The 22,990-nt window shown below is 43.2% G+C and overlaps 1 protein-coding gene across 2 annotated transcripts in view; it reads left to right on the top strand.

Annotated features, from left to right (window-relative positions):
- The window catches only part of FKBP10 (FKBP prolyl isomerase 10), a 29,092-nt gene extending 7,241 nt beyond the window's left edge, over positions 1-21,851 (top strand). For both annotated transcript variants that reach the window (XM_073607902.1, XM_073607903.1), the window contains exons 3-11: positions 1,057-1,202; positions 3,208-3,397; positions 5,317-5,462; positions 6,577-6,766; positions 9,947-10,092; positions 11,254-11,443; positions 11,536-11,678; positions 19,520-19,683; positions 21,139-21,851. In XM_073607902.1, the coding sequence (XP_073464003.1) occupies positions 1,057-1,202; positions 3,208-3,397; positions 5,317-5,462; positions 6,577-6,766; positions 9,947-10,092; positions 11,254-11,443; positions 11,536-11,678; positions 19,520-19,683; positions 21,139-21,318 (1,495 nt within the window). In that variant the 3' untranslated portion in view covers positions 21,319-21,851. The remainder of the gene's footprint in view (positions 1-1,056; positions 1,203-3,207; positions 3,398-5,316; positions 5,463-6,576; positions 6,767-9,946; positions 10,093-11,253; positions 11,444-11,535; positions 11,679-19,519; positions 19,684-21,138) is intronic.
- Positions 21,852-22,990: the final 1,139 nt, after the last annotated feature.

Genomic DNA, 22,990 nt, shown 5'->3' with positions numbered 1-22,990 from the left:
ATGGTGCCTTCTTGCATAGACCCCGGCATGCTCTTCTAGGTATATGAACCAGTGCTATGGCATCTGATCTCCATTGCCCAGAATAGTAATGGAGTATGCTGGTCTGGTGGAATATCAGAGTTAGGAGTGGTAAGCATGTATTAACATGAATGAATAAGAAATCTTTGTGTCTCCCAGGACATGTTCAGATCTGTACTAGTCACAGTGACTAATCGTTGAATATAAAACTTCTAGCCCAAGGGCCTCTTACGACGATAACATCTTCAGTGACCTCAGGGTTCCTGTGGATGGACAAACCTCTCACTTGGTAAAATCATCAGTAACTGGTCTGAGACCTCATTCAGGACCCTTGACAGCAGTACACAATTTTGCATTATCATATCCAAGGTATTCCTCAATGGGACCTCTCCCATGGGTGGAGAGCAGAGCTCACTTCATCTTGCATTAACTGGTGTAGTTTTGGTGACAGTGAGTCAGCATCCTGTGTGAGATTGGTTCTTGGTACTTGTTATAATACAACTTGGGACCCTGATAGGGGGTACAGCCAGCCCTTCCATCCCAGGCACAGCCCTGTTGGGTCAGCAGGGGGACCTGGGTTCTTCTGGGAATCAGGCTGAGTTTGGTAGGGCATGCCATCCATCAAACTTGGGGGGGAGCATTCATAGAACGCCCTGTACATAAGGCATTCTTTATTGGATAAGGTGGAAAGCGTGAAGCCACCACGCTGTCCTCTCTACCTCATCCAATTAAAGAATCTCCTGCCTGTCCAGGCCCAAGATTTTGAGACACAATAGTCCTCCCCTGTTTGTTTTTTGTCCACTTTTCTTGATGAAAACAGGGATTTTAGCTTGATACTAATATTTAAACGAATATTTGTTTGAAAATCTCCTAGTGTATGGCCAACTTTAGGACTGCACAAAGCCACGCTTTGCTATGCTAATTTGTAATAACTACAGTGTTTATCGTCTCAGCTCGTGGTTGCAACCGAAATGCGCCCGAAAAATAAATATCCGATACAAATGATTTTTCTAATTCTTCTGTCTCTGAACTCCACAGCTACGACAGAGGGCTCGCAGTCGCTGGATATGTTGGCATTGGGCGTCTCATCACCGGTTTAGACAGAGGGATTCTGGGTATGTGCGTGAACGAGAGGAGAAAATTAATTGTACCGCCACATCTGGGTTATGGCAGCATCGGAGTGCGTAAGTACAATACTTCATGTTCACCATGCAATCTTGTCAACGCTCAATTCACAAAGCTTTAACACAAGGGTAAGGATCGTAAAGTGTGCCCATGTGACTAGAATTTTCAAATCTCATTGGGCAAAGTTTTAAACATTTAATTTTTTTTTTTGAAAATGTGTTTTTTCTGGTGTGATAACTTTGCGAGTTGAGGCTATGTACTTTTATATTCAGGAAATGACCGAAAAACGTATATGTTATATGTTGTATGTGTTTAATAATTTTTTTTTTTTTTATTATTATTACATTCAGAACTAACAAATTAAAAACGTTTTTTACTTTGGTTAGTCAGGTAGATATGAAACATTTTGTAATTCCACTTTCAGAAGCAAGTGCAGCCCTAGCCCCCCCCCCCCCCCCCCTGTATTCTCAGCTGCTCTGCTTAAAACAGTGTTCAATTGTTCAAGGTTAAATTCAAAGACAACTGGATGGGTCAGAGGACTGATCCCCCTTATCCCCCCTTCTTCCCTGTTCAGATAAGGTGATTTTGGAGGCTCAACTAGAAGGACAGTCTTAAGGCAAACCTTTACTGTGACACCAGTATTGTAATTTTCCATGACACCAGTACACACTTCATAGATTTAAAGAGATATAGGCAGATGAATTTAGATGTTGATTTTTTTGGGGGGAAAAGTCGAGCTTTGCACTGCCTCCCTAGAATTTCTGTTTGTCTTTTAATGTGATAGAGTACCTGACTGACCTATAGGTGGGAGGGCTGGAGCCAAGGTCAACTTGTACAGGAAATTTGCATATAACATTGACTTCCTTTATCGCTTGATCTATCAATTTGTATTTGCCATTCGTGTCCAATATGGTGAGATTCCCCCTCATTTCCTATCCAGACTGCCATTGCTTAGGCAACCAACTTCAAAACTCAGACTGGGGACATGAAACTGGCCTTTTTAACTGCTCATTGGCCAAGCCCTTCTGTAGTCTGACCAGACTTTTCTCCCGGGACATGGACCAATGCCATGGCAGGGTTTTTAAGCGTTGTGCAAGGGGCACCAAGAGCATTCATATCACTGAGTGTATAGCTGGCACAATATAAAAGCAGGTTGGACATATCAAGGAGTAGTGGTAAGATGGAGGTCTACACCAAGAAAGAGCTTGGCCTTAGCTGGCTTTAAGTAGAGGGTATATTGACCTTCTAACCCTGACAAATTAGTGTTTAAGAGGGATGGGCATTGAGAAGAGCCCAGGTGGTTCTTCTGCTTAGGGTCCACTGTAGTTGGTCTTTCCCATTGGATTGTGTCCTCTCTCTCAAAGAGCAGCTTCAGATGTTAAGGCCTGACATGATCATAGACATGTTGAGGAAAGTGGAAGGATAGCGCTGGACCCATATTTTTATTTTATTGGTATTGTTATCTTAAGGTATTACTGTTGGGGTAAATGATCTGGTTCCTGGGCAGGCAGCTTCTACACCCCAGAGGTTCTCCACAGTCTCCTTGGCTTGTAGTGTAAAGTAATGAGAGTTAAAATTGAAGCACCAGTTAAAATTGAAGCACCACATCACTGCTGACACCATTAAAGGTCAGGGGTATGATTCAAAAAGTAACCGAATAAGTTTCAAGAGTCTAGGTGCCCCCTTCATTTGGGCTTGACTGGCAACAAAGTGAACAAACCAGTGAAGTGAAGTGAACTGAACCTACAAGGGTAATGTAGTACTATTGTAGGTCCAGTTCACTTCTGGTTTGTTCACTTTGTTGCCAGACCAGCCCTGATGAAGGGGGCCCTTGGACCCCCTGAAATGCACTGGCTACTTTTTGAATTGTACCCGTGATCTTTAATGGAATAAAGTTAGATGTGGACTTCTTAGCAGTGGTGTGGTGCTTGAATTTCAACTCTTCTTTTGTTGCTTACAGTGCGATTACCATAATAATATGGACCATTAATATGGACTGGATATGTAGACTCATGGAATTGACACAAATGTTTATAATTATGAGAAATCTGTCCTCTTTCCTAGCCGGAATGATCCCTGCGGATGCCACCCTCTACTTTGACATCATCCTGGTGGATGTCTGGAATAAGAAAGACGAAGTTCATATCACAACTCTAGAAAAACCCAGCAACTGTAACAGGACTGTACAGGACTCTGATTTTGTCAGATATCATTATAACGGAACTCTGCTGGATGGAACCTACTTTGATTCAAGGTAATAGGACAGAATGATGCAAGCACTTTGGATTATGCTACTTATGCATTTTTATAGACCTATATGTTTACAAACTATATGAATGATACATTGGTTTATGGTACTGAAAAGCTGGGGTTATGTGGTGCTTGACATTGCGTTTTGGGTGCAGATAACAAACAAAAGAGAATAAGTGAGATCTTTAGCTGGACAGCTGCTGATTCTTGCTGAATTGGCTAACACTCAAGCTGTGGGTGGCCCTATTAGCACCACCCTGCTCACCAAAGGTCTGCTTTAAAATTGAAGGAAAATTATTAGCCAAACAGTGACTGCATTTTATCAGATACAGTCACTGTTCAGGTATTCAGACAACTATGAGTGCTGCGGCTGTCTGAATACAGTGGCCGGCAGTACAGGTTCACACTGTTAGATGGAGGATTCTATTTACATCATATTTGTGGTGCTGAATGAGAGAAATTGAAACCTATACGACTAGCCTTAATCCCCCTAGACCCCTGAAGCTGACCCTAACACTTCAACCCACCAACCTTCCTACACCTGAGGTTCAAGTCTTTTTTTAACCCTGAATTAACCTTTGTTTATTACCTTTTAAATAAAGTATATGTAAACCCATCTCGAATCTCGAAGATTTCATGTAAGCATTAGCACGTTTTGGTTAATTTTTTTTTTTTTTACCCTGCCCCCTATAAATGGAGTAAAAGTTAAATTGAGCAGCCATAGTTGCTGTTATGGGCCTTTTAATACAGGCTGTGTGATCAGGCTCCTTGTAAGCCTATGAGCAGGCAGATGCAGGGCCGGGACAAGGGGTGGGCAAAAGGGACGGCTGCCTTGGGCACTGTGGTATCATGTGAGGTGGGAGGCGGGGGGGGGGGGATTTGTGTTAGGAGGGGGAATTAGAGGGTGGCAGGGGATAAGAACTGTTCTAGGAAGGGAAATCAGGGGGTATGGTGAATGGTGATTTGGGGGGGAGGTTTGTGCTGGAAGAGGTGATGTGGTAGAGGATGGAGGGAATGTGTGCTGGTAAGGAGGGGACTTTTTTATTTCTTTTTTTTTTTTTTTGGGGGGGGGGGGGGGGTGGGAATTTGTGCTGGTAGGAATGTTAGGGGTTTGTTTATGCTGGGAGGGGCAATTTGGGGGGGGTGGAGATTTAACAGGCCACAAAAGAGACATCCCTGACTGCTCCTTAACAACTGGCTGCTTACAAATGACGTGAGATATAAATTTCCCCTTCTTTCCTCATGTATGGCATGGCTTGGGTAGGGCTGTTACACTAGAGCATGTGAACGTTTAGAGCCAATCAAATGATTAGTTTGCTCAGTGGTGATTCCCAATGCTCATGCTAGCTGCCATGCATAATTAGAGACAATAAATCTGCCTAACTGGCAGTAACTTCAAGTAGATAGTTTAAGGGTATACTCCACTCGCTACTGAAAGTTGCAAACAAGGGTCACCACTTTGCTCCTTAGGACTTCTGGTTTTTAAGCCAAAGGAAGTGAATACCAGGTAGGTTCCCCGCTGTCTGGCGAAGTCAGATCACTGTGGATAATACGCCAGACCCTGAATGTGTTCAAAGGTTAAAGTTGACCTAAGGTACCTGTCCTTAGGATGCCACTGTGGCTGGTCACGTGACCACATAGCCCCTGTAGGGGAGGGTCCATGTACAAAAGTCATGTCATGTGACTGGCTGCCATGGCATCCTAAAACAGCAGATTGCACAAGGTTCTATGATTTTCAGTGGTATGGTGGGCAAGTGAGCCCAAGGTGAACAATCTGACTGTAGCACCATGTTATTGGATCGCAGTCCAGGGAGTGAATTTTTTTTGCTTATTTATTTTTTTTCGTTGCCTAGATTTACTCTTTCATTAAAAAAAAAAAATAACACATGAATAATATCATCATGTTTTCTCTCCCTTTTTTAGTTACAGTCGTTCTAGCACATATAACACGTATGTTGGATCTGGTTGGCTGATTAAAGGCATGGATCAAGGTCTGGTGGGCATGTGTGCTGGAGAGTTGAGAAAAGTCATCGTCCCACCATTTTTGGCTTACGCAGAAAAAGGATATGGTAATTGCAAAGTTCCAGAGACAGAAATACTTAAAGTGGTTGTAAACCCTCACATATACCCAGGGAAGTGACTGGCCTCAGGTGATACACAGGGATTTAAAAAAAAAATCCTCCTACATAAGTTGTACCTGTTTATCTGCCGTCTTCTCTTCTCTACAGCATTTATTAGGCTTGTCTGAGCTCTCAGGGGGAAAAAAGGACACAGAGAGATGAACTTGCACTCTGCAGAACTCAGGAGAGCTCTGAGAGCTGAAGAGACAGGCCCCCCTTCACATAGCACACTGGAACAGAGCTGAGGCTGTCAATCACAGGCTGTGTGCTAAAGCTCCTTCCCCATCACTTTTTAACTTAGTATCAGGAAAACATGTCAGAAGTGATTCATGCTGATAGCTGACAGTTAGTTTTTCTAGATTGAGATAAGTACACCCTATAGAGGGATATGCTTTGTTCATGCTTTATGTCTGAGGTTTACGTCTGAGGTTTACAAGCACTTTATTGGGGAACTAAACCCTCCAATATTTCACAGCCAAGGAAGCTGTCATCTTAGCCTGTATTTGATCTGCAGTTGGCATGGTGCTGCACATGTGATCAGTAATGACACCAGCCATTGAATGGCTTGACAGTTTCGCTGAGAACACAAGCAACTGTGACGTTTATCATTCCTGGCATGCCAGGAATGATAACGGTTTTGAGAAATGGTTAATTTGATGGGTTTAGTTCCACTTTCATTCTATTTTCATATGAATAATGTCTAATTGTATTGTAGCTGCATTAGTGAGCCTGTATATCTAAACAAACAGGATAGAGTGGGTCAAAGGCTGACCTAATCAATGTATTCTTGCAACCCCTTCATTGTCCAATCCAGCAGGATGGGGGTGTATTCTTGACCAGACTGTGCTGTCTGGTAGGGACCTGGCTGTGCTGTCTGGTAGGGGCACCTGGATCAGAAGAATTGGCTAAACGGAATTACTAAATCTTTGAAAGGCTAAACTGTTCCCATAATTGTGTTTATTTAGCTCTTTGGCTAGAGATCAATATGAATAGGGTTACTAGCTAAAGATTGTTCTAAGATGAGTTAGAAATCTTATAACATCAGTTTATTTTCTGTTTCCAGGAACAGTCATACCTCCACATGCCTCTCTGGTCTTTCACGTCCTTCTGATTGACCTTCACAATCCAAAAGATGGGATCACCGTACAGAACCAAATCATCCCTCAGCCGTGTAAGCGCAAGGCAGTTACGGGAGACTTCGTCCGCTACCATTATAATGGCACCCTTATGGATGGAACGTTCTTTGATTCCAGGTAGATCTGTTATATATGGAAGGACTATGTAGACAAAAAATTGGATCACACTGATACAATGTGCAAATTACTTTATTGGTGTTCCAGGTTACTGTAAGCAGCACAGGAACACAGCATGCTCCACCTCTCGCATCCAGCCCACGTGCTTGTATGTGAAGTCACATAGAAGCATCTGGAATGGATGTACAATGATAAGCTCAGGTCTGGGGCATTTTGTGAAAGCAGTGGGCCTGTATGCAAGATCAAGCCCCCACAGCTGAGAAAAAGTTGGATGTGATTTTTTTTTTTTTTTTTTTATCCAGCAAAGTTCCCAGACGCTCAACAATAATTCCACAAACTGTCACCTGATTGGGGTTTTCTCAATCACAGTGAAATCCCTTCTTTCTGAGATTGGTAGTGGCAACCAAGCGAGTCGTCTTCCTCCAGATGGTGGGTGGAGCTAGCAGGACTATGATTGGCAGTGGCCAATCAGTCCTCCTCCTCCTGCAAACAGGGACAGTCCCCCTAGCAGAACTGCACCCAATCTCTACCCCATCACAAGAGCTGACGATCGCAGCTACAGCAAAGTTAGATAACCAATCAATGTTTCCCATTGTTTACAGTGTGTAGGGGCACAGTGCCTTCCCCCCAGTGCAGGTGCGGCATGGGGAATTGTGAGGTTGTAATGCATTAGTGTCTCACTGACACTTCCCTGCACTGCTCTGCTATTAGGGAGGGCTTCGGGTGCCGGCAAAAGAGGCTTTGCGTGGCAGGGATTGCCTACCCCTGATATAGTGCTATAAGGAAATGGATACTTGACATATTCTGATAACAGCAGAGGACGCCAAATAAGTGCAGTATATAGGAAAATACTTTATTATAATACTGCACTTAGTTGGTGCCCTCTGATGTGTCCTTTATATGTTGCAGAGATTGAGTCTCAATGATAAGCTGCCACAGATATCTTTGGACTTTTTAGTATAATCCTACACCCTCAGAGCACATTCACGTGCGTGATTATGTTGTAGTTTAGCTGTATCCTTACCTATGCCATTCTTGATCATTTTTCTGATAATGGTGACCACTACGCAACCCACACTGGATAATCCAGGAACTACAGCCCTCTTAAGACTAGTGAACCGTGTAACTGAGCAAACAAAAAAAGAGAGAGGGAGCAAATGCCTAGTGGATTATCTCCAGCACATTATTGAGGGATAAAAAACAAAGCCATTGTGAATGATGGTGCTGTGTATATAACCCAGGAAGCAGAAGCAAGCCCATCACTGAACTCCTTAGGTACAAGTGGATGATAGTACCAGCTGATGCGTTTCGGAGAACATTCAGTTCTGCTCTGAAGAAAGGGGCATGTCCTCCAGAAATGCATCAGAGGGTACTATTACTTGTACCTAAGGAGTTCAGTGATGGGCTTGCTTCTGCTTCGTGGGTTATATACAATGCTATTATTTACACTGGCTTTGTGAGTATAATTTATTTCTTTTATTCCACAATAAAGTTCTGGAGGGCACTAAAGTGGTGAACTCTTCTTCCCTGTGCTGCACATGGCATTAGTAGAGCTGTGGGAGGGACCCAGCAGGCCTAGGGTGACCATGTGTCCCGGATTGCCCAGGACAGTCCCGCATTTGGCAGGTCTGTCCCGGGTCCCGAGCACCTTCATTCCGGGGCAATGCAGTGTCCCGGAATGAAACTGATGCAGTCCATCAGCGATTCTGCCAATGACGTCATCTGGCCCGGGCAGCCCCAGTGGTGTAGCGTGGGGGGCAGCCAGTGCTCTCTCCCGAGTGCAACATCATTCCTATGCTGCCATGACTGCTGTCCCAAGAGTGACCCAACTGTGCCAACTAGTGTTTCCTCCAGCCCCACCATACACTTTCAATGAGGCATATCCCGGGGCAAGGCACTGCTCTGCAGCACCCTCCTCCCACCAAGGGACTCCTGTGGTAGAGCCTGTTCCCCATGATTCCTCAGGTGCGGGATTCGGGCGGCCCATGTATGCATGAGGGGGAGGGGGCGGCGCTTAGTGCAGACGAGCGTACGGCGGGGACATACCGAGGAACGGCTGGGGGAGGGCACTCATCTGATGGGTGATCATCATGGAGGCCCTGGAGACTGGTGAGCAAAATCCACCGATCTACCTGGATTGTACATGTGTGGGAGTAGTGGAGAGGTAGGTTAGTGTAGTGGACAGGTAGGGCAGTGTAGTGGTCAGGTGGGTTGGTGTATGTGCAATGTTTACTCCAGATCCCTCGGGTCATTTGTATTCCTTTTGTTGTGTAAAAAACAGGGTTTTTTTTTATATGCAACTTTATTGCCTTAGATATGAAGAGCATTTGTTTCATGTATTGTAGCCTGACGTTGAAAGAACAATTACACTTTTTTAAACTAAGTGGCCGCCTGTACCTGCAATGTTGAGCTTACATACATGAAACAAATTTCAAATGCTTTTTCTATCTAAGGCACTAAGTAGCATATAAACCCTGCTTCACTCTCAAGCACGGCCACCCGCCGACTGCAAGTGACATTTCTTAAACAGTAAGGGAAGGGGCCACCCGGTGATGTCACATGGTGGCACCACCCCCTTGTGACATCACCGACTGGTGCATGCTTGGGGGGTGTCCCTGAATGGCAGTTTTGAAACGTGGTCACCCTAGGCCCCACCCACAACAGGCTGTCTGCAGAAAACTACAGGAGGGGGCGGAGATGAGCCCAGTCACCTTGCACAAAGAGAGAAAGCAGCAGTGACCAGTCATTACAGGAAGCTCCTGCACAGAGGCAGATTTTTCACGCTGGATTAGTGTAGCTTGTATGATTGTGTAAGATTCCACAAAGGCTTACAGAAAGCCAGTAAAATGGCAACATGAGATTAGGTCTCGCCATGCTGTAACTATGTGTGTGTGATAGGGCCCCATATCAAAATCGTTAAGGGTCCCCTGTCTCCTTATTCCCCAACTTGAAGGCCATCTCTCTAGACATGCAGGCTCCTGTGTCTCTTCATAATAGTCTTCAAAAGTTTCCCAGAGTATGTATGTATGGAAACACTATTGCCACCTACATAAAACACTATGTTGGCTACACAGTGCTGGGCCACATACTAGTTGCATGGTCTACTATAACTTTAAATAATGACCCATCTTGTCAAATGCAGGATATATCCCTAACAAATGTGTATTGTGTTCTGCACAGCTACTCAAGAAACACAACCTACAACACATACATCGGAATGGGCTACATTATTGCAGGCATGGACTCTGGCCTGCAGGGCGTTTGTGTGGGAGAGTGGAGGAGAATAATCATCCCACCACATCTGGGTTATGGAGAGAATGGAGCAGGTAAGTGACTTTTTATATAAATAATCCTGTCTGAAGGGTCACCAAAATGACCAGATATTTCTAATGGCATTTATAGTTAAAGCGGTAGTACAGTCTCTAGTTCAATTTTGTGCCTATAATAAGTCTTACTATAAATATCGGCCAAAAATTCAGTTTAGGAGATATTCACATGGGCTTTAGCCAGTGATGTCATTGTGCATGCATAGGGCACATTGAGAAAAAAAACAGCACAGCCATAAAAAAAAAAAAAAATCTAACCCTTCCCTACCCAAGATCAAGAAAAACATTTGAAACATTTGAAAAACAAAGTAGTCTTCTTGAAGGAGACTACCTTGTCCTCATTTCCTCTTCCTAGTGGCAGGTGGGCATCTTGAGGTTGGCAAGCCATTGCTTCGATAATTGATCGATTTTATTTTCTAAACTATCTCTTCCAGTTTGAATCATTGATCTCTATTCAACAACCCATTCAATCAACGGGTAGCCACATGGGGAAGTAAATTTTGATTGCTAGATAACCCCTTGGCACTGGCCATACACCTACTGTATATGCGGCCTTTCGGCAGGTGGGCCTTGATGCTGTGTGGCCGCATATATGGGGCCCTGTGTTTACAACTTGCCTTGCTGAGAGCGCGCTCCTTGTGCACTCCCAGCACAGTAGCCGGTGGGGATCGGTAAGCTCCCAATGCATACTTGCGATCAGCAGCTTTCTGATCATGATCGCTGTGAAAGCCAATCACAGTGGTAACATAACCTGAATGTCTGCCTCTGCCTCCCGGCTTTTAGAACTCTTAAAGAGGCGGTCGGCGTGAAGGGGTTAAGATATGATTGTAACTTACGACTGTAAATTATTAATCACATCTTTTCCTCCACCATGTAGTCTTAGTTTGCTAATCAATGCAAAACAATCAATATTCCGCCCTGGCTGATCGTCCCGAATCCAATCTAAATTGAGTCCAGATTGGAAGTGAAGTTATGGCTGCTTGTGGATTTGATTGCTTTGCACATCGATCAGCTAAAAAAATTGTATAAAATCGAAGCATGTATGGCCACCATCAAGGGCTCAAACATTACAAATTGTGAGTTCATTGTTTAAAAAAAAAAAAAAAAACATGGTGTAAACTCAAATTTCCCTTCAAGTAATTATTTTTATTAACTTTAAAGGAGAAAGCATTCCTGGATCTGCTGTGTTGATATTTGACGTCCATGTGCTAGATTTTCACAATCCCAAAGACTCTGTGGATATAGAGGTGATCTATAAACCAGAGGTGTGCAACGTTACTTCCAAAAAGGGTGATTTTATTCAGTATCACTACAACTGCTCTCTGATGGATGGAACTCAGATCTTCTCCTCGTAAGTACAGCATACCTCCTGCTAACTACCCGCTAATAGGTGAACTTGGCTCAGAAGATCTGAGACACTAATAAATTGCTTTTGTGTGCCAGGTATGACTTTAAAGCCCCCCAACAGATCAACCTCGGAGCAAACAAAGTAATAGATGGTCTGGAGTTGGGTCTAACAGGCATGTGTGTTGGGGAGAAAAGATCCCTCACTGTTCCCCCACATCTGGGCCATGGAGAAAGTGGAGGTGAGTGTGATATCCAGGTATAAGACAAGGGATTAAAACAGGTTGTGCGTAGATCCTAGAAGATCATATATATGTAGCGCTGGTAGATTTGCAATCTACCGCACGTTAGGTAAATTTAGTAACTTGTTCGTTAGGAAGGTTAAGTTCGCCTCTGTTCCAGCTTGGTTGACGTTGTGTGTGTTTCCATGCTGACCGGTGGGTGTTGCTGTTATCACTGGTTAGTGTTGGAAAGGCAACGTGTTGAAGCGTATGGATGCTCTTCTGTCCCGGAGACAACTCGATGGAGGTGGTCCTCCGAGTTGCATTCTGGGCGAGGGTAGTTATGGGACAGACGCCATATTTTGGGGTTCGTTTTTCAGCCACCTGCTGGCCCTCCTGGCCGACAGGTATGCATTAAGGAGCTACCTTCCACGATACTACGGTGCAGGGGTGGGTCCAGAGGCTTGTCTGGGGCCTACCACCGCGGCTGAGGAATGGTCCTGAGCTGTCGGTCCTGTATGGCGAAGCTGGACAACCGAGGAGATCCCAGGGGAGGACCCGTCTTGGAGGGATCACGCAGCGTGCTGGTCTATAGAGGGGCCTGGTGACTTGGTTGGAGGACGTATCCGAAAGTAACTATACAGCATAGTGTTGCCGGGTTGGCTTAAAGGTTCAGGCACTGTGACTGACATTCATTACAGAAAATCTGATACATCCTGTGGCAGAGACTTTGATTCGTGCTGCGTACTGGCTGCTAGGCTGGTGAGAGAGGCCTATCCAGACGAGCAAGGAGTGTGTCCCACGAGGGGAGCGCATTCCATACAATATCTGAATTCTACCCGAACATTTGTTAAAAGAACCCTAAAAATGTTTGAGTTTCTTCTTCAGTTTCCCTTTCGTCTCTTTCCTGCTATTTCCTAAGTCAAGTGTTTAATAAAGCATTGAAAACGTACTCCAGTGTTGGTGCGTGTATCGTCCAGAGGTAAACTCAACGGAACCCTAGACCCGGTGCCCGTGAAACAGAGGGAAGCAGAGTGAAGGTAACAGACCCGCTTAAACCAGCAGCTCCACCGAGAGTTATTGCGCTATATATATATATATATATATATATATATATATATATATATATATATATATATATATATATATATAATTAGATAGATAATTAGATAGATAATTTTATATATATATAAATAGATAGATAATTATATATATATATATATATATATATATATATATATATATATATATATATATATATATATATATATATATATATATATATATACATATATATAGTTATATCTATCTATCTATCTATCTATCTATCTATCTATCTATCTATCTATCTATCTATCTATATGCTGCCTCTCCTCTTCTCTTCTGCTACCCCCAGGCCCTTGTGTGCAACTCCCTACCCCGGGACACTGCTGCTGTTTTCACCCCTTCCCTCTGCTGCCAGCTGCTGTGTCAGAATGGAGAACGGGGAAGGGGCCAGTAAATATCATTTACTGGCCCCTTCCTTTTCTAAATGGACACAGTGAGTGATCGGTACCGATCTCTCCTGTGTCCATTTAGAAAATGAATCATAGTAAATGGTGTTTACTATGCTTCAGTTTGTGAATGAACGGCATTCTCTGTACAGAGCTATTCCTGTCCATTCATTCTGTGCAGCAGAGATGGAGATTGAGTGCGGTTTCCTTTATCACCTTTTTCTGTCTCAAAACTGAAACATCAGAGGGCTGTTTTAAGACGCCTGATATTTCACCAAAACCTCCCAACAGGGCTCCTGTTAAAAGAAAAAAAAAAAAAATCTTAAAAAAGAAAAATTGGATAAATAAAATGATAAAGAGAGAAAAAAGAAATTATCACGAAAAAAAAAAAAAAAATACTGGTACCAGAGAGTCAGAACTACCAGGGTTGCAAAGGTTGCACATACAACCGGGCAATGGCGTTATGCCGCCGCGAGGGAGCCCCAAGACTGCAGGAAGGGGGCCCGCTACAAACAATGTAAAAGGGTCCCGCAGCAGGACCGTAAAAAAGGCCCCCCCCCCCAGGGTTGGTGGGAAGGGTCCTGGGCCCAAAAGGAAGCCTGGGTCGTGGGGCACCCTTCATGGTTTCTTGCACCGTGGCTGACTTTGTTCAACTGAAATGCTAGTGTGAGACGACCTGTATGGGATGAGTCAACACCTTGAGTCACTTCTGCATTTTGAGTGTATGAATTTCAGGTTGAGCTATTATAAAGAAGCAAAGGAGAGAGAAAAAGGCGCCTCCATTAGAGGCACACGGGCGCCGCCCTCACCCATGCATGCCAGAATACACAGAAATGATCTGCTCCTGCAACTGAACAGGGATGGCCAAACATGGATGGCAATTCGACCTATCTTTGCTGAACCGGCCGAATTTCGATCCATCTATGGTCAGCTTAAGTCTCTGAGTCAGCTGGTTTATTACACACAATGCTTGTTGCACTTAACCTGTCATGATCGATATCTGGTTGCCCCTTCTGAAAATGTTAATTGATTGGCTGTTTTTGCTAACCCTCTCGATTTACTGGGGGAGCTTTACTAAAACTAGAGAGTGCAAAATTTGGTGCAGCTCTGCATAAAAACCAATCGGGTTCTAGGTTTTATTGTCAAAGTTTAACTGCATAAGCTGATTGGCACAGCTGCACCAGATTCTAAGTGCCCCAGTTTTAGTAAATCTCCCACACTATACTGGAGGTCCTCAACCATGAAAGTCAGAAGTCTTTACTTGCATTTTTCCTGGTCTCTTGCTCCAGCCACTGTTCAGCATGACAATGGGAACGGGCATTGAAAAGGAGATGTCCATAATGACAAATTCCTTTTAAATGAGAAACAGAGTAATTGCACTGAGAACTCCCTCGGTGCCTCTCATTAAAACTACACCGTACTTTACTTTTATCCCCTGACACCCACCGCCATCCGATCCGATCCTGTCTGTCAAAAACAGGTGGTCCTACTCCCCATCAGTCTGGCGGATTGGATGGCAGTGCGCAGGAAGTCCGTTTCCATCCAATTTTCCCATAGAGGAGAGCGGGACTGTGTCTGTGTCTGTGTCCGCTCTGCATAGTGGAGCGGACACAGACCTGTCATCCGCCTGCTCAGCAGAGATCAGTGGAGAAAACCCCCGCCGAACAAGTGGATTCCGCTTAGCGGAGGAGCCCATGTGAAAGAGGCCTTATAGGATTGCTTCTTGCTGTGCTGATTACATTTTTGTAGCTCTGAATTACCCTCTTTACTGCTTAAATCAAACTGTCAAAACACAGGTGGGCAGGTTGGGTTGGGGGCATTTCTCCTGTTTTACTCCTTTATCTTTTATATATTGTTAGTTCCTCTTCAATGAGAAGACTTTGTAGACATAATCATAAGCCTTTTAAATATACATAAAAGGTAATATGAAGACCTGTTGTCGGTCAGCATTGTTTGCCGACATGAGCTCATACTGTTTCCTGGACTATGCAGTTATAATCTGAGTAGCAGATGTTCCATTAATAAAAGCAACAGCCACAGTTGTTTGACTTTGTGGGCCTGAATGTGCATGGAATAAAAATTTTATATATATCACACACACACTAACACTAACACACACGCATTTCTCACTTCAAAACTTTTTCCACCTTTTTTGTGACCTATAATCTGTACAACTCAGTTGAACAACAAACTGAAATCTTTTAGGTGGAGGGAAGTAGACATAAAAACGAGTATTATGGTTGCATAAGTGTGCACACCCTTAAACGAATACTTTGTTGAAGCACCTTTTGAATTTTATTACAGCACTCAGTCTTTTTGGGTATGAGTCTATTAGCATGGCACATCTTTACTTGGCAATATTTGCCCACTCTTCTTTGCAAAAACACTCCAAATCTGTCAGATTGCGAGGGCATCTCCTGTGCACAGCCCTCTTCAGATCACCCCACAGATTTTCAATGGGATTCAGGTCTGGGCTATTCCAAAACTTTAATCTTCTTCTGGTGAAGCCATTCCTTTGTTGATTTGGATGTATGCTTTGGGTCCTTGTCATGCTGAAAGATAAAGTTCCTCTTCATGTTCAGCTTTCTAGCAGAAGCCTGAAGGTTTTGTGCCAGTATTGACTGGTATTTGGAACTGTTCATAATTTCCATCACCAAAAGAACACCATGCCCACCATGAAGCATGGTAGTGGCAGCATCATGCTTTGGGGCTGTTTTTCTTCGGCTGGCACAGGGCCAAAGCATGATGCTGCCACTACCATGCTTCATGGTGGGTATGGTGTTCTTTTGGTGATGTGCAGTGTTTTTTCACCAAACATATCTTTTGATATTATGGCCAAAAAGTTCAACCTTGGTTTCATCAGACCATAACACATTTTCCCACATGCTTTTATGAGACTTCAGATGTGTTTTTGCAAAATTTAGCTGGGCTTGGATGTTTTTCTTTTGTAAGAAAAGTCTTCTGTCTTGCCACTCTACAACATAGCCCAGACATATGAAGAATACGGGAGATTGTTGTCACATGTACCACGCAGCCAGTACTTGCCAGATATTCCTGCAGCTCCTTTAATGTTGCTGTAGGCCTCTTGGCAGACTCCCTGGACAGTTTTATTCTCTTCTTTTCATCAATTTTGAATGGACGTCCAGTTCTTGGTAATGTAACTGTTGTGCCATATCTTCTCCACTTGATGATTACTGTTACATAGTAAGTGAGGCTGAAAAAAGACAAGTCCATCAAGTCCAACCTATGTGTGTGATTATATGTCAGTATTACTTTGCATATCCCTGTATGTTGCGGTCGTTCAGGTGCTTATCTAATAGTTTTTTGAAACTATCGATGCCCCCCCCGCTGAGACCACCGACTGTGGAAGGGAATTTCACATCCTTGCCACTCTTATGCCCCGTACACACGGTCGGACTTTGTTCGGACATTCCGACAACAAATTCCTAGGATTTTTTCCAACGGATGTTGGCTCAAACTTGTCTTGCATACACACGGTCACACAAAGTTGTCGGAAAATCCGATCGTTTTAAACGCGGTGACGTAAAACATGTACGTCGGGACTATAAACGGGGCAGTGGCCAATAGCTTTCATCTCTTTATTTATTCTGAGCATGCGTGGCACTTTGTCCGTCGGATTTGTGTACACACGATCGGAATTTCCGACAACGGATTTTGTTGTCGAAAAATCTCCTGCTCTCCAACTTTGTGTGTCGGAAAATCCGATGGAAAATGTCCGATGGAGCCCACACACGGTCGGAATTTCCGACAACACGCTCCGATCGGACATTTTCCTTCGGAAAATCCGACCGTGTGTACGGGGCATTACAGTAAAAAAAACCCTCTACATAGTTTAAGGTTAAACCTCTTTTATTCCCATTTTAATGAGTGGCCACGTGTCTTGTTAAACTCACCAGTACGGTATTTATAAATTGAAATCGTATCCCCTCTCGGGCGTCTCTTCTCCAGAGAGAATAAGTTCAGTGCTCGCAACCTTTCCTCATAACTAATATCCTCCAGACTCTTTATTAGCTTAGTTGCCCTTCTTTGTACTCGCTCCATTTCCAGTACATCCTTCCTGAGGACTGGTACCCAGAACTGGACAGCATACTCTAGGTCAGTGGTTCTCAACTCCGGTCCTCAGGACCCACCAACAGGCCAGGTTTGTAAGATAACTAAAATACATCACAGGTGATATCATTTGCTGCTCAGTGATTGCAGTATTCTTGTCTGCATCTCCCCAAGGTAATACTTAAAATCTGGCCTGTTGGTGGGTCCTGAGGACTGGAGTTGAGAACCACTGCTCTAGGTGCAGCCGGAACAGAGTCTTGTAGAGTGGGAGAATTATCGTTTTATCTCTGGAGTTGATCCCCTTTTTAATGCATGCCAATATTCTGTTTGCTTTGTTAGTAGCAGCTTGGCATTGCATGCCATTGCTGAGCCTATCATCTACTAGGACCCCCAGGTCCTTTTCTATCCTAGATTCCTCCAGGGATTCTTCCCCGGGGGTATAGATTGCGTTCATATTTTTGCCACCCAAATGCATTATATTACATTTTTCTACATTAAACCTCAATTGCCATGTAGTTACCCACCCCATTAATTTGTTCAGATCTTTTTGCAAGGTTTCCACATCCTGCGGAGAAGTTATTGCCCTGCTTAGCTTAGTATCATCCGCAAATAGAGATAGAACTTTTTACCCCATCGAAGATATAACATAAGGTAGTACTGAGTATTACCAGGGAGGCGGACTTTTTAGGCTTAGAAACAGTGGAGAAGACATAGCAGTATAAAAAATATAAATTTATTGAAAAATACAAATATCTAAAAAACAAAATGACAGTTGTAACATATAGCATCTATGATTATTGTGCAGTGAGCCCTTGTCTACGCGTTTCGCTGTTAGGCTTTCTCAGGACACGGCCAAGGTTCACAGATGAGACAGAGAAGGGAATATGTCTCTCTATCTTAAATTGAAATGCAAAATCATGCAAGTCACGGTAGGATGAGAAAGTTCAATCAGCAGTTAGAAAGTATATTGGATATAGCTCAATATCTCAGCAGGGGCATGTAAACAGTATTACTAATTATAGGAGCAGCCATTAGAGGGAGGAAGGCCAGCACCGGATGCATCAATTAGATCCTGGATTTAGTATCAGCAATGCTGAAGGCTCAATACAATCCCATCGCTGCATATTCAGGATACAAATACTCCAGCGTGCCCCTGGGAGACAGCAATACACTGCATTGCTGTGAAAATGGATAGCATAAACATCATGCTATGGGCACCAAATTGACTTGTATTTAGCAATTTTAAGTCTAAGACCATTAGTAATATGATGTCCCAATAATTCTCCACATAACAGTTGACACCTGAAGTTTTAGAATCCAACTTCAGATCCAAATTTCCAGGAAAATGGTATCCATGACTATCTAATTGCTAGCTTACACATATGAGGCAATTCAAGCCAAACTCCGAGCTGGAAGGTGGGGGAAACCTTGCAGTGCCCCCCAATCCTCACCACAAGGGTTAAATGTTCACTACATCTAGGTGGTAATTAAAAGGCTGCATTACTTGTCTTACCCCTTTTTAAGTAATTTTCTCCCTTCGTCATGCTGGGCTGTGAGTGGTCCTTGAGTGCCATAACACCCAATGCGGAGCTAGTAACCGTGAGTTATATGTGGAGGAGGCAGAAGTGCAACAGGGGCCAGAACCACCTTAGAGAGGAGGCTGCATTGCTGGAGCAAGGAATAAGGTATTACACCTTGGTTTTTTTTACCTCCTAGGCAAAAGCAAGCATTTAACAATTGCTGGGGTGGGGGGTGCAGACTGCAAGTTTTTTTTGTCTTCTGTTTGGATTTGGAAGAGCTTGTACAATAAGGTTCCTGATGAAAACTAGACTTCAAACTGGTACTCTCTTTAGTAAAGTATTTTGTTAGCCAGGAGGTGGCCCTCTAGGCTAATTTTCGCACATTTTCAAGGCTATCCTTATCTGTCATTTTGGAAATTGTCTGTCTTTTTACAATGCTCAGTTTCCTGAGACAAAATTTATACACACATATGATTTAGAATGAGTGGCTAAACCCCCCCTTCCTTTGCATTGCTTTGTCAGAAGTTTCAATCGGATAAATAATGTGTGAAAGCAAACAACTACTCCTGTGCCCTCTCATTAGAGGACCCAGAGTGCTCTGTAAATCATTTGTCATAGGTGAGCCCTGTATTAAATGTATTTCCGAAACCAAGATTGTATGACTGACCCAAAACAATTGTAGTTTCCCTTTTTAATATGCACTTTTTGTATGTTTACATTTACTTTTCTTTGGAAACCTGTAAGATTTTGAGAGTATTCCTCTTCCACCTCTTTGTAGCCCGTGGAATTCCCCCCAGTGCTGTAATGAGGTTTGATGTAGAGTTATTTCACAGAGAAGAAGGGGTCCCAGAGGGTTACCTGTTCATCTGGCTTGGAGACACTCCAGACAACCTCTTTGAAATAATGGACTTGGATAAGAATAGTGAGGTTCCACTGGAAGAGGTGAGTGGCCAAAGATTTATCTTCTTTATTTATATAGCATATATTCATATTTTCAGAATACACAGACCATTTACATCTATTCAAGACCCTGACAGAGCTTACAATCCAACATCCCTAACACAGCTACTAGATACAGACACAATAGCCAGTTTTGGATGGAATCCCGATTGTGAGAGGAAACCTAAAGAAGTAAGGAGAGAACTAACAAACTCAATGCAGATGGGGTCCCTGGTGGGAATTGAAGCCAGGAAACCAGTTCTGTATGAACTCGCTGTGCTGCAAGTTAGTAAAAAGAGGAATGGTGTACACCAGTGGTTCTCAACCACAGTCCTCAAGTACCCCCCAAGATCCAAGTTTTCAGGTTTTCCTTTACTTTGCACAGCTGATTTAAATCAATACCAATGACATGGTATTGATGAGAGCTATTTTATCTAAGGGAAGTTCCCAAAACTTGGCCCTTTGGGGGTATTTGAGGACTGAGGTTGAGAACCACTGGTGTAGAATATAGCAAGTATCGTATAAAGGTTGAAGTGAGTGGAGTATATAAGTTAAAACATATTGTAAATGGCAGACTGATGTGGAATAGCTAAAGTAGAGCAAAATGGACAAGTGTTGATTTCCAGAGCATAAAGCACAGTGTACAGATACGGTATAATGTAGAACGTTTTTATATAGAGTGCAACACAATATACACAGTGTAGCATATACAGCTCTGGGTATAGAGTGTAACAATGCGGTGTATTTAAAAGACAGCATGTGTACAAGCTCAATTTGTGTGGCGTAAAGATAGTTAGTATACAGAATAGAGCATTGTTGCATATATATTGTATAGCACAGCATACACGGTGATGTAGGGAAGGGTCTTTTGCTTAGCAGATCCATCATAAACGATGGTAAAACCTCGTGTTGTAACTTACAGTGCTTGAAGGTATTTTGTCTGTTCCCAGCTGATTTGATATGCTTTTAACTTGTCTTCATACCTTAAAGCAGCCTTTCTCAACCTTTTCACACCAGAGGAACTCTTAAAATTTTCATGTCTCACGGAACTGCCGGAAAAAATTAGGGGTCAGTAGGAAGACTGCCCCTTACATTATTGGTCAGTAGGAATAAATACATTTCTTACAGTGGTGGTCTGAATGTTCAATGGTGTCATTCCACTTAAAGGCAAAATAAGATGGGAGGTCAATCGGCCACAGCTTAAGGAACCCCCTAAGAACCTCTGGAGAATCCCTGCCTTAAAGTGACCCTGTCAGGGGGTCAACGGAGGCACTAACCTGATTAATAACTGGCTTATACATCCCTGTCCAGTCCATTTGCTAAAACTTTGCACTGTAGAAAGTGCCTAGTCAGCAATGGTCCTATTTCAAACCCTTGGGGGTGTGCAATCGGATCCCAGGAATCGGCAGGAGAAGATAACATTTCTACTAACTTTTTTTTTTTTTTTTCCTTTTGCAGTTTTCCGCCTTCTTACAGGCTCAGGTAAAAGAAGGGAAGGGCCGCTTCCTACCAGGAGTAGACCGGGAAAAGTCAATTTCCGACATGTTTGAACATCAAGACCGCAACAATGATGGGAAGATCACAGCCGATGAGCTGAAACTGAAGACAGAAGAAGAGCGAGTTCATGAAGAACTGTAAAGGACATAGAGCTGAGCAAATTCGAGAGGCAGCTGGGAGACTTGAGGCCTATCTCCTGATGTCTTTCAATCTTGCTGGTGCGAAAAGCGATGTCTGCGGCTACTTTATCCCCTTTACAGAAAAGGCTTTAATATGTTGCTGGAATATCTGGCTGTAAGGGGACAACTTGGCAGCTATGCAGAGTACAATCCAAAAATTATTTAATAAGCAAAATCATGGTAAAGTGACTCAGATGGACTCCGCATCCCAGCAAGAGGAAAATTCAAGCGGTTTCAAGTTTGAGTGCCAAAAGACAGTAGTTTTTTTTTTTTTTTTTTTTTTTTCCAAAGTAGCTAGTGAATACAGCACACACAAACTCATTTTCTCCCTTCGCATTTGATTTTTCCACAGCGACGTTGCACATAGCAAGCATCCGAAGAACATCTCCTTGACGGTTTCCAAACGATGATATTGTTTTCGAGAGGATGTAAATGTTGTTTTTGCAATGGGAATTCAAGATTATTAAAGGGTCTTCAAGCCCATTTTTATTTTCAGTTGGTGGTATGTTTATTTAAAGTTGAACTCAAGCTGTGCAATGAAAAAATAGTAATGTAATCCATGATCCCGTGATCTTCTACCCAAGTTCTGGTTGTGACAGCTCATCTGCTGAAGCCACTCTGCTTGCCAGTCTGATCAGTATTGCTGCCATTCCTCTCAGCCACGTCAGCACTCTAATTGGTGGAGGACTAACATCCATGTCATTCAGCTGAAATGTGGGCACTGCTAGAAGCACCCATCAACATTCCAGCACTAAAGAGACAATCAGGGACTGCAGCTGTCAGGGCTGAGGATGGTGATGTCCCCTTTTTTTTTAGAATTACCTTATGAACATTAGTCAGCCATATAACACATGTACTTTGATTGTAAAAACACACACAAGAGGGTGAAACTCCTCGTGCATTGCCCACCATATAATTTATTGAGCCCCAAAAGACAAATGGATACTCACAAGTGATTAAACAAGCCGGCATATAACAAACAACTTCTTTAGGACCATCTGGTAGGAAAGCTACCGTGTTTCGGGAGTCAAGCCCCCTCCCTCAGAGCTCTGAGGCATTGCATTTTTTTTTTGGCACTCATTAAATTGTTTGGTAGTAATGCACGAGGAATTGTGTCCTGTTGTGTGTGTTTTTTACACTTGACTGGAGATTACCTGATCTGTGGAAGACCTCACCTGAAGAAGCACTGTGCACTCAAGTACCTTTTTTTTTTTTTAAGCATCTTGGATTGAGTGCTGTAATGTTTTTTTGATGGTTTAGTCACATGTACTTTGATAAATGCATAGCACAAGATAGAATGCCAGCCATACAAGTAAAAACGCACACCGATTCCCCATAATCTGTACTTTTTTTTTTTCTTCCCTTTAAATAATAAGGGTTCTATTGCACTGGAACACCTGAAGGTGGAAATCTATCCTAGAATCACTCTATGGACATTAAACAGCGTACAACACATGTAACTTGATAAATGCATAACCCCATGTTTGACTTCTGTCCAGGTTCTGGTCTTCCATCAATCAGCCTTGGAAACTTCCAGCCATTTGCCAGTGACACAATGCAACTTATGGTGTTGCTCAGCCTCCCCTTGTGCCATCTACATCTTAGACAGCATCAGTACCTTTTATCAGTTGGGC

Source organism: Aquarana catesbeiana, linkage group LG12 (assembly GCF_042186555.1).
Source record: "Aquarana catesbeiana isolate 2022-GZ linkage group LG12, ASM4218655v1, whole genome shotgun sequence".
In the NCBI taxonomy this organism is placed as follows: Eukaryota; Metazoa; Chordata; class Amphibia; order Anura; family Ranidae; genus Aquarana; species Aquarana catesbeiana.
This window is presented reverse-complemented; position numbering and strand designations above follow the sequence as displayed.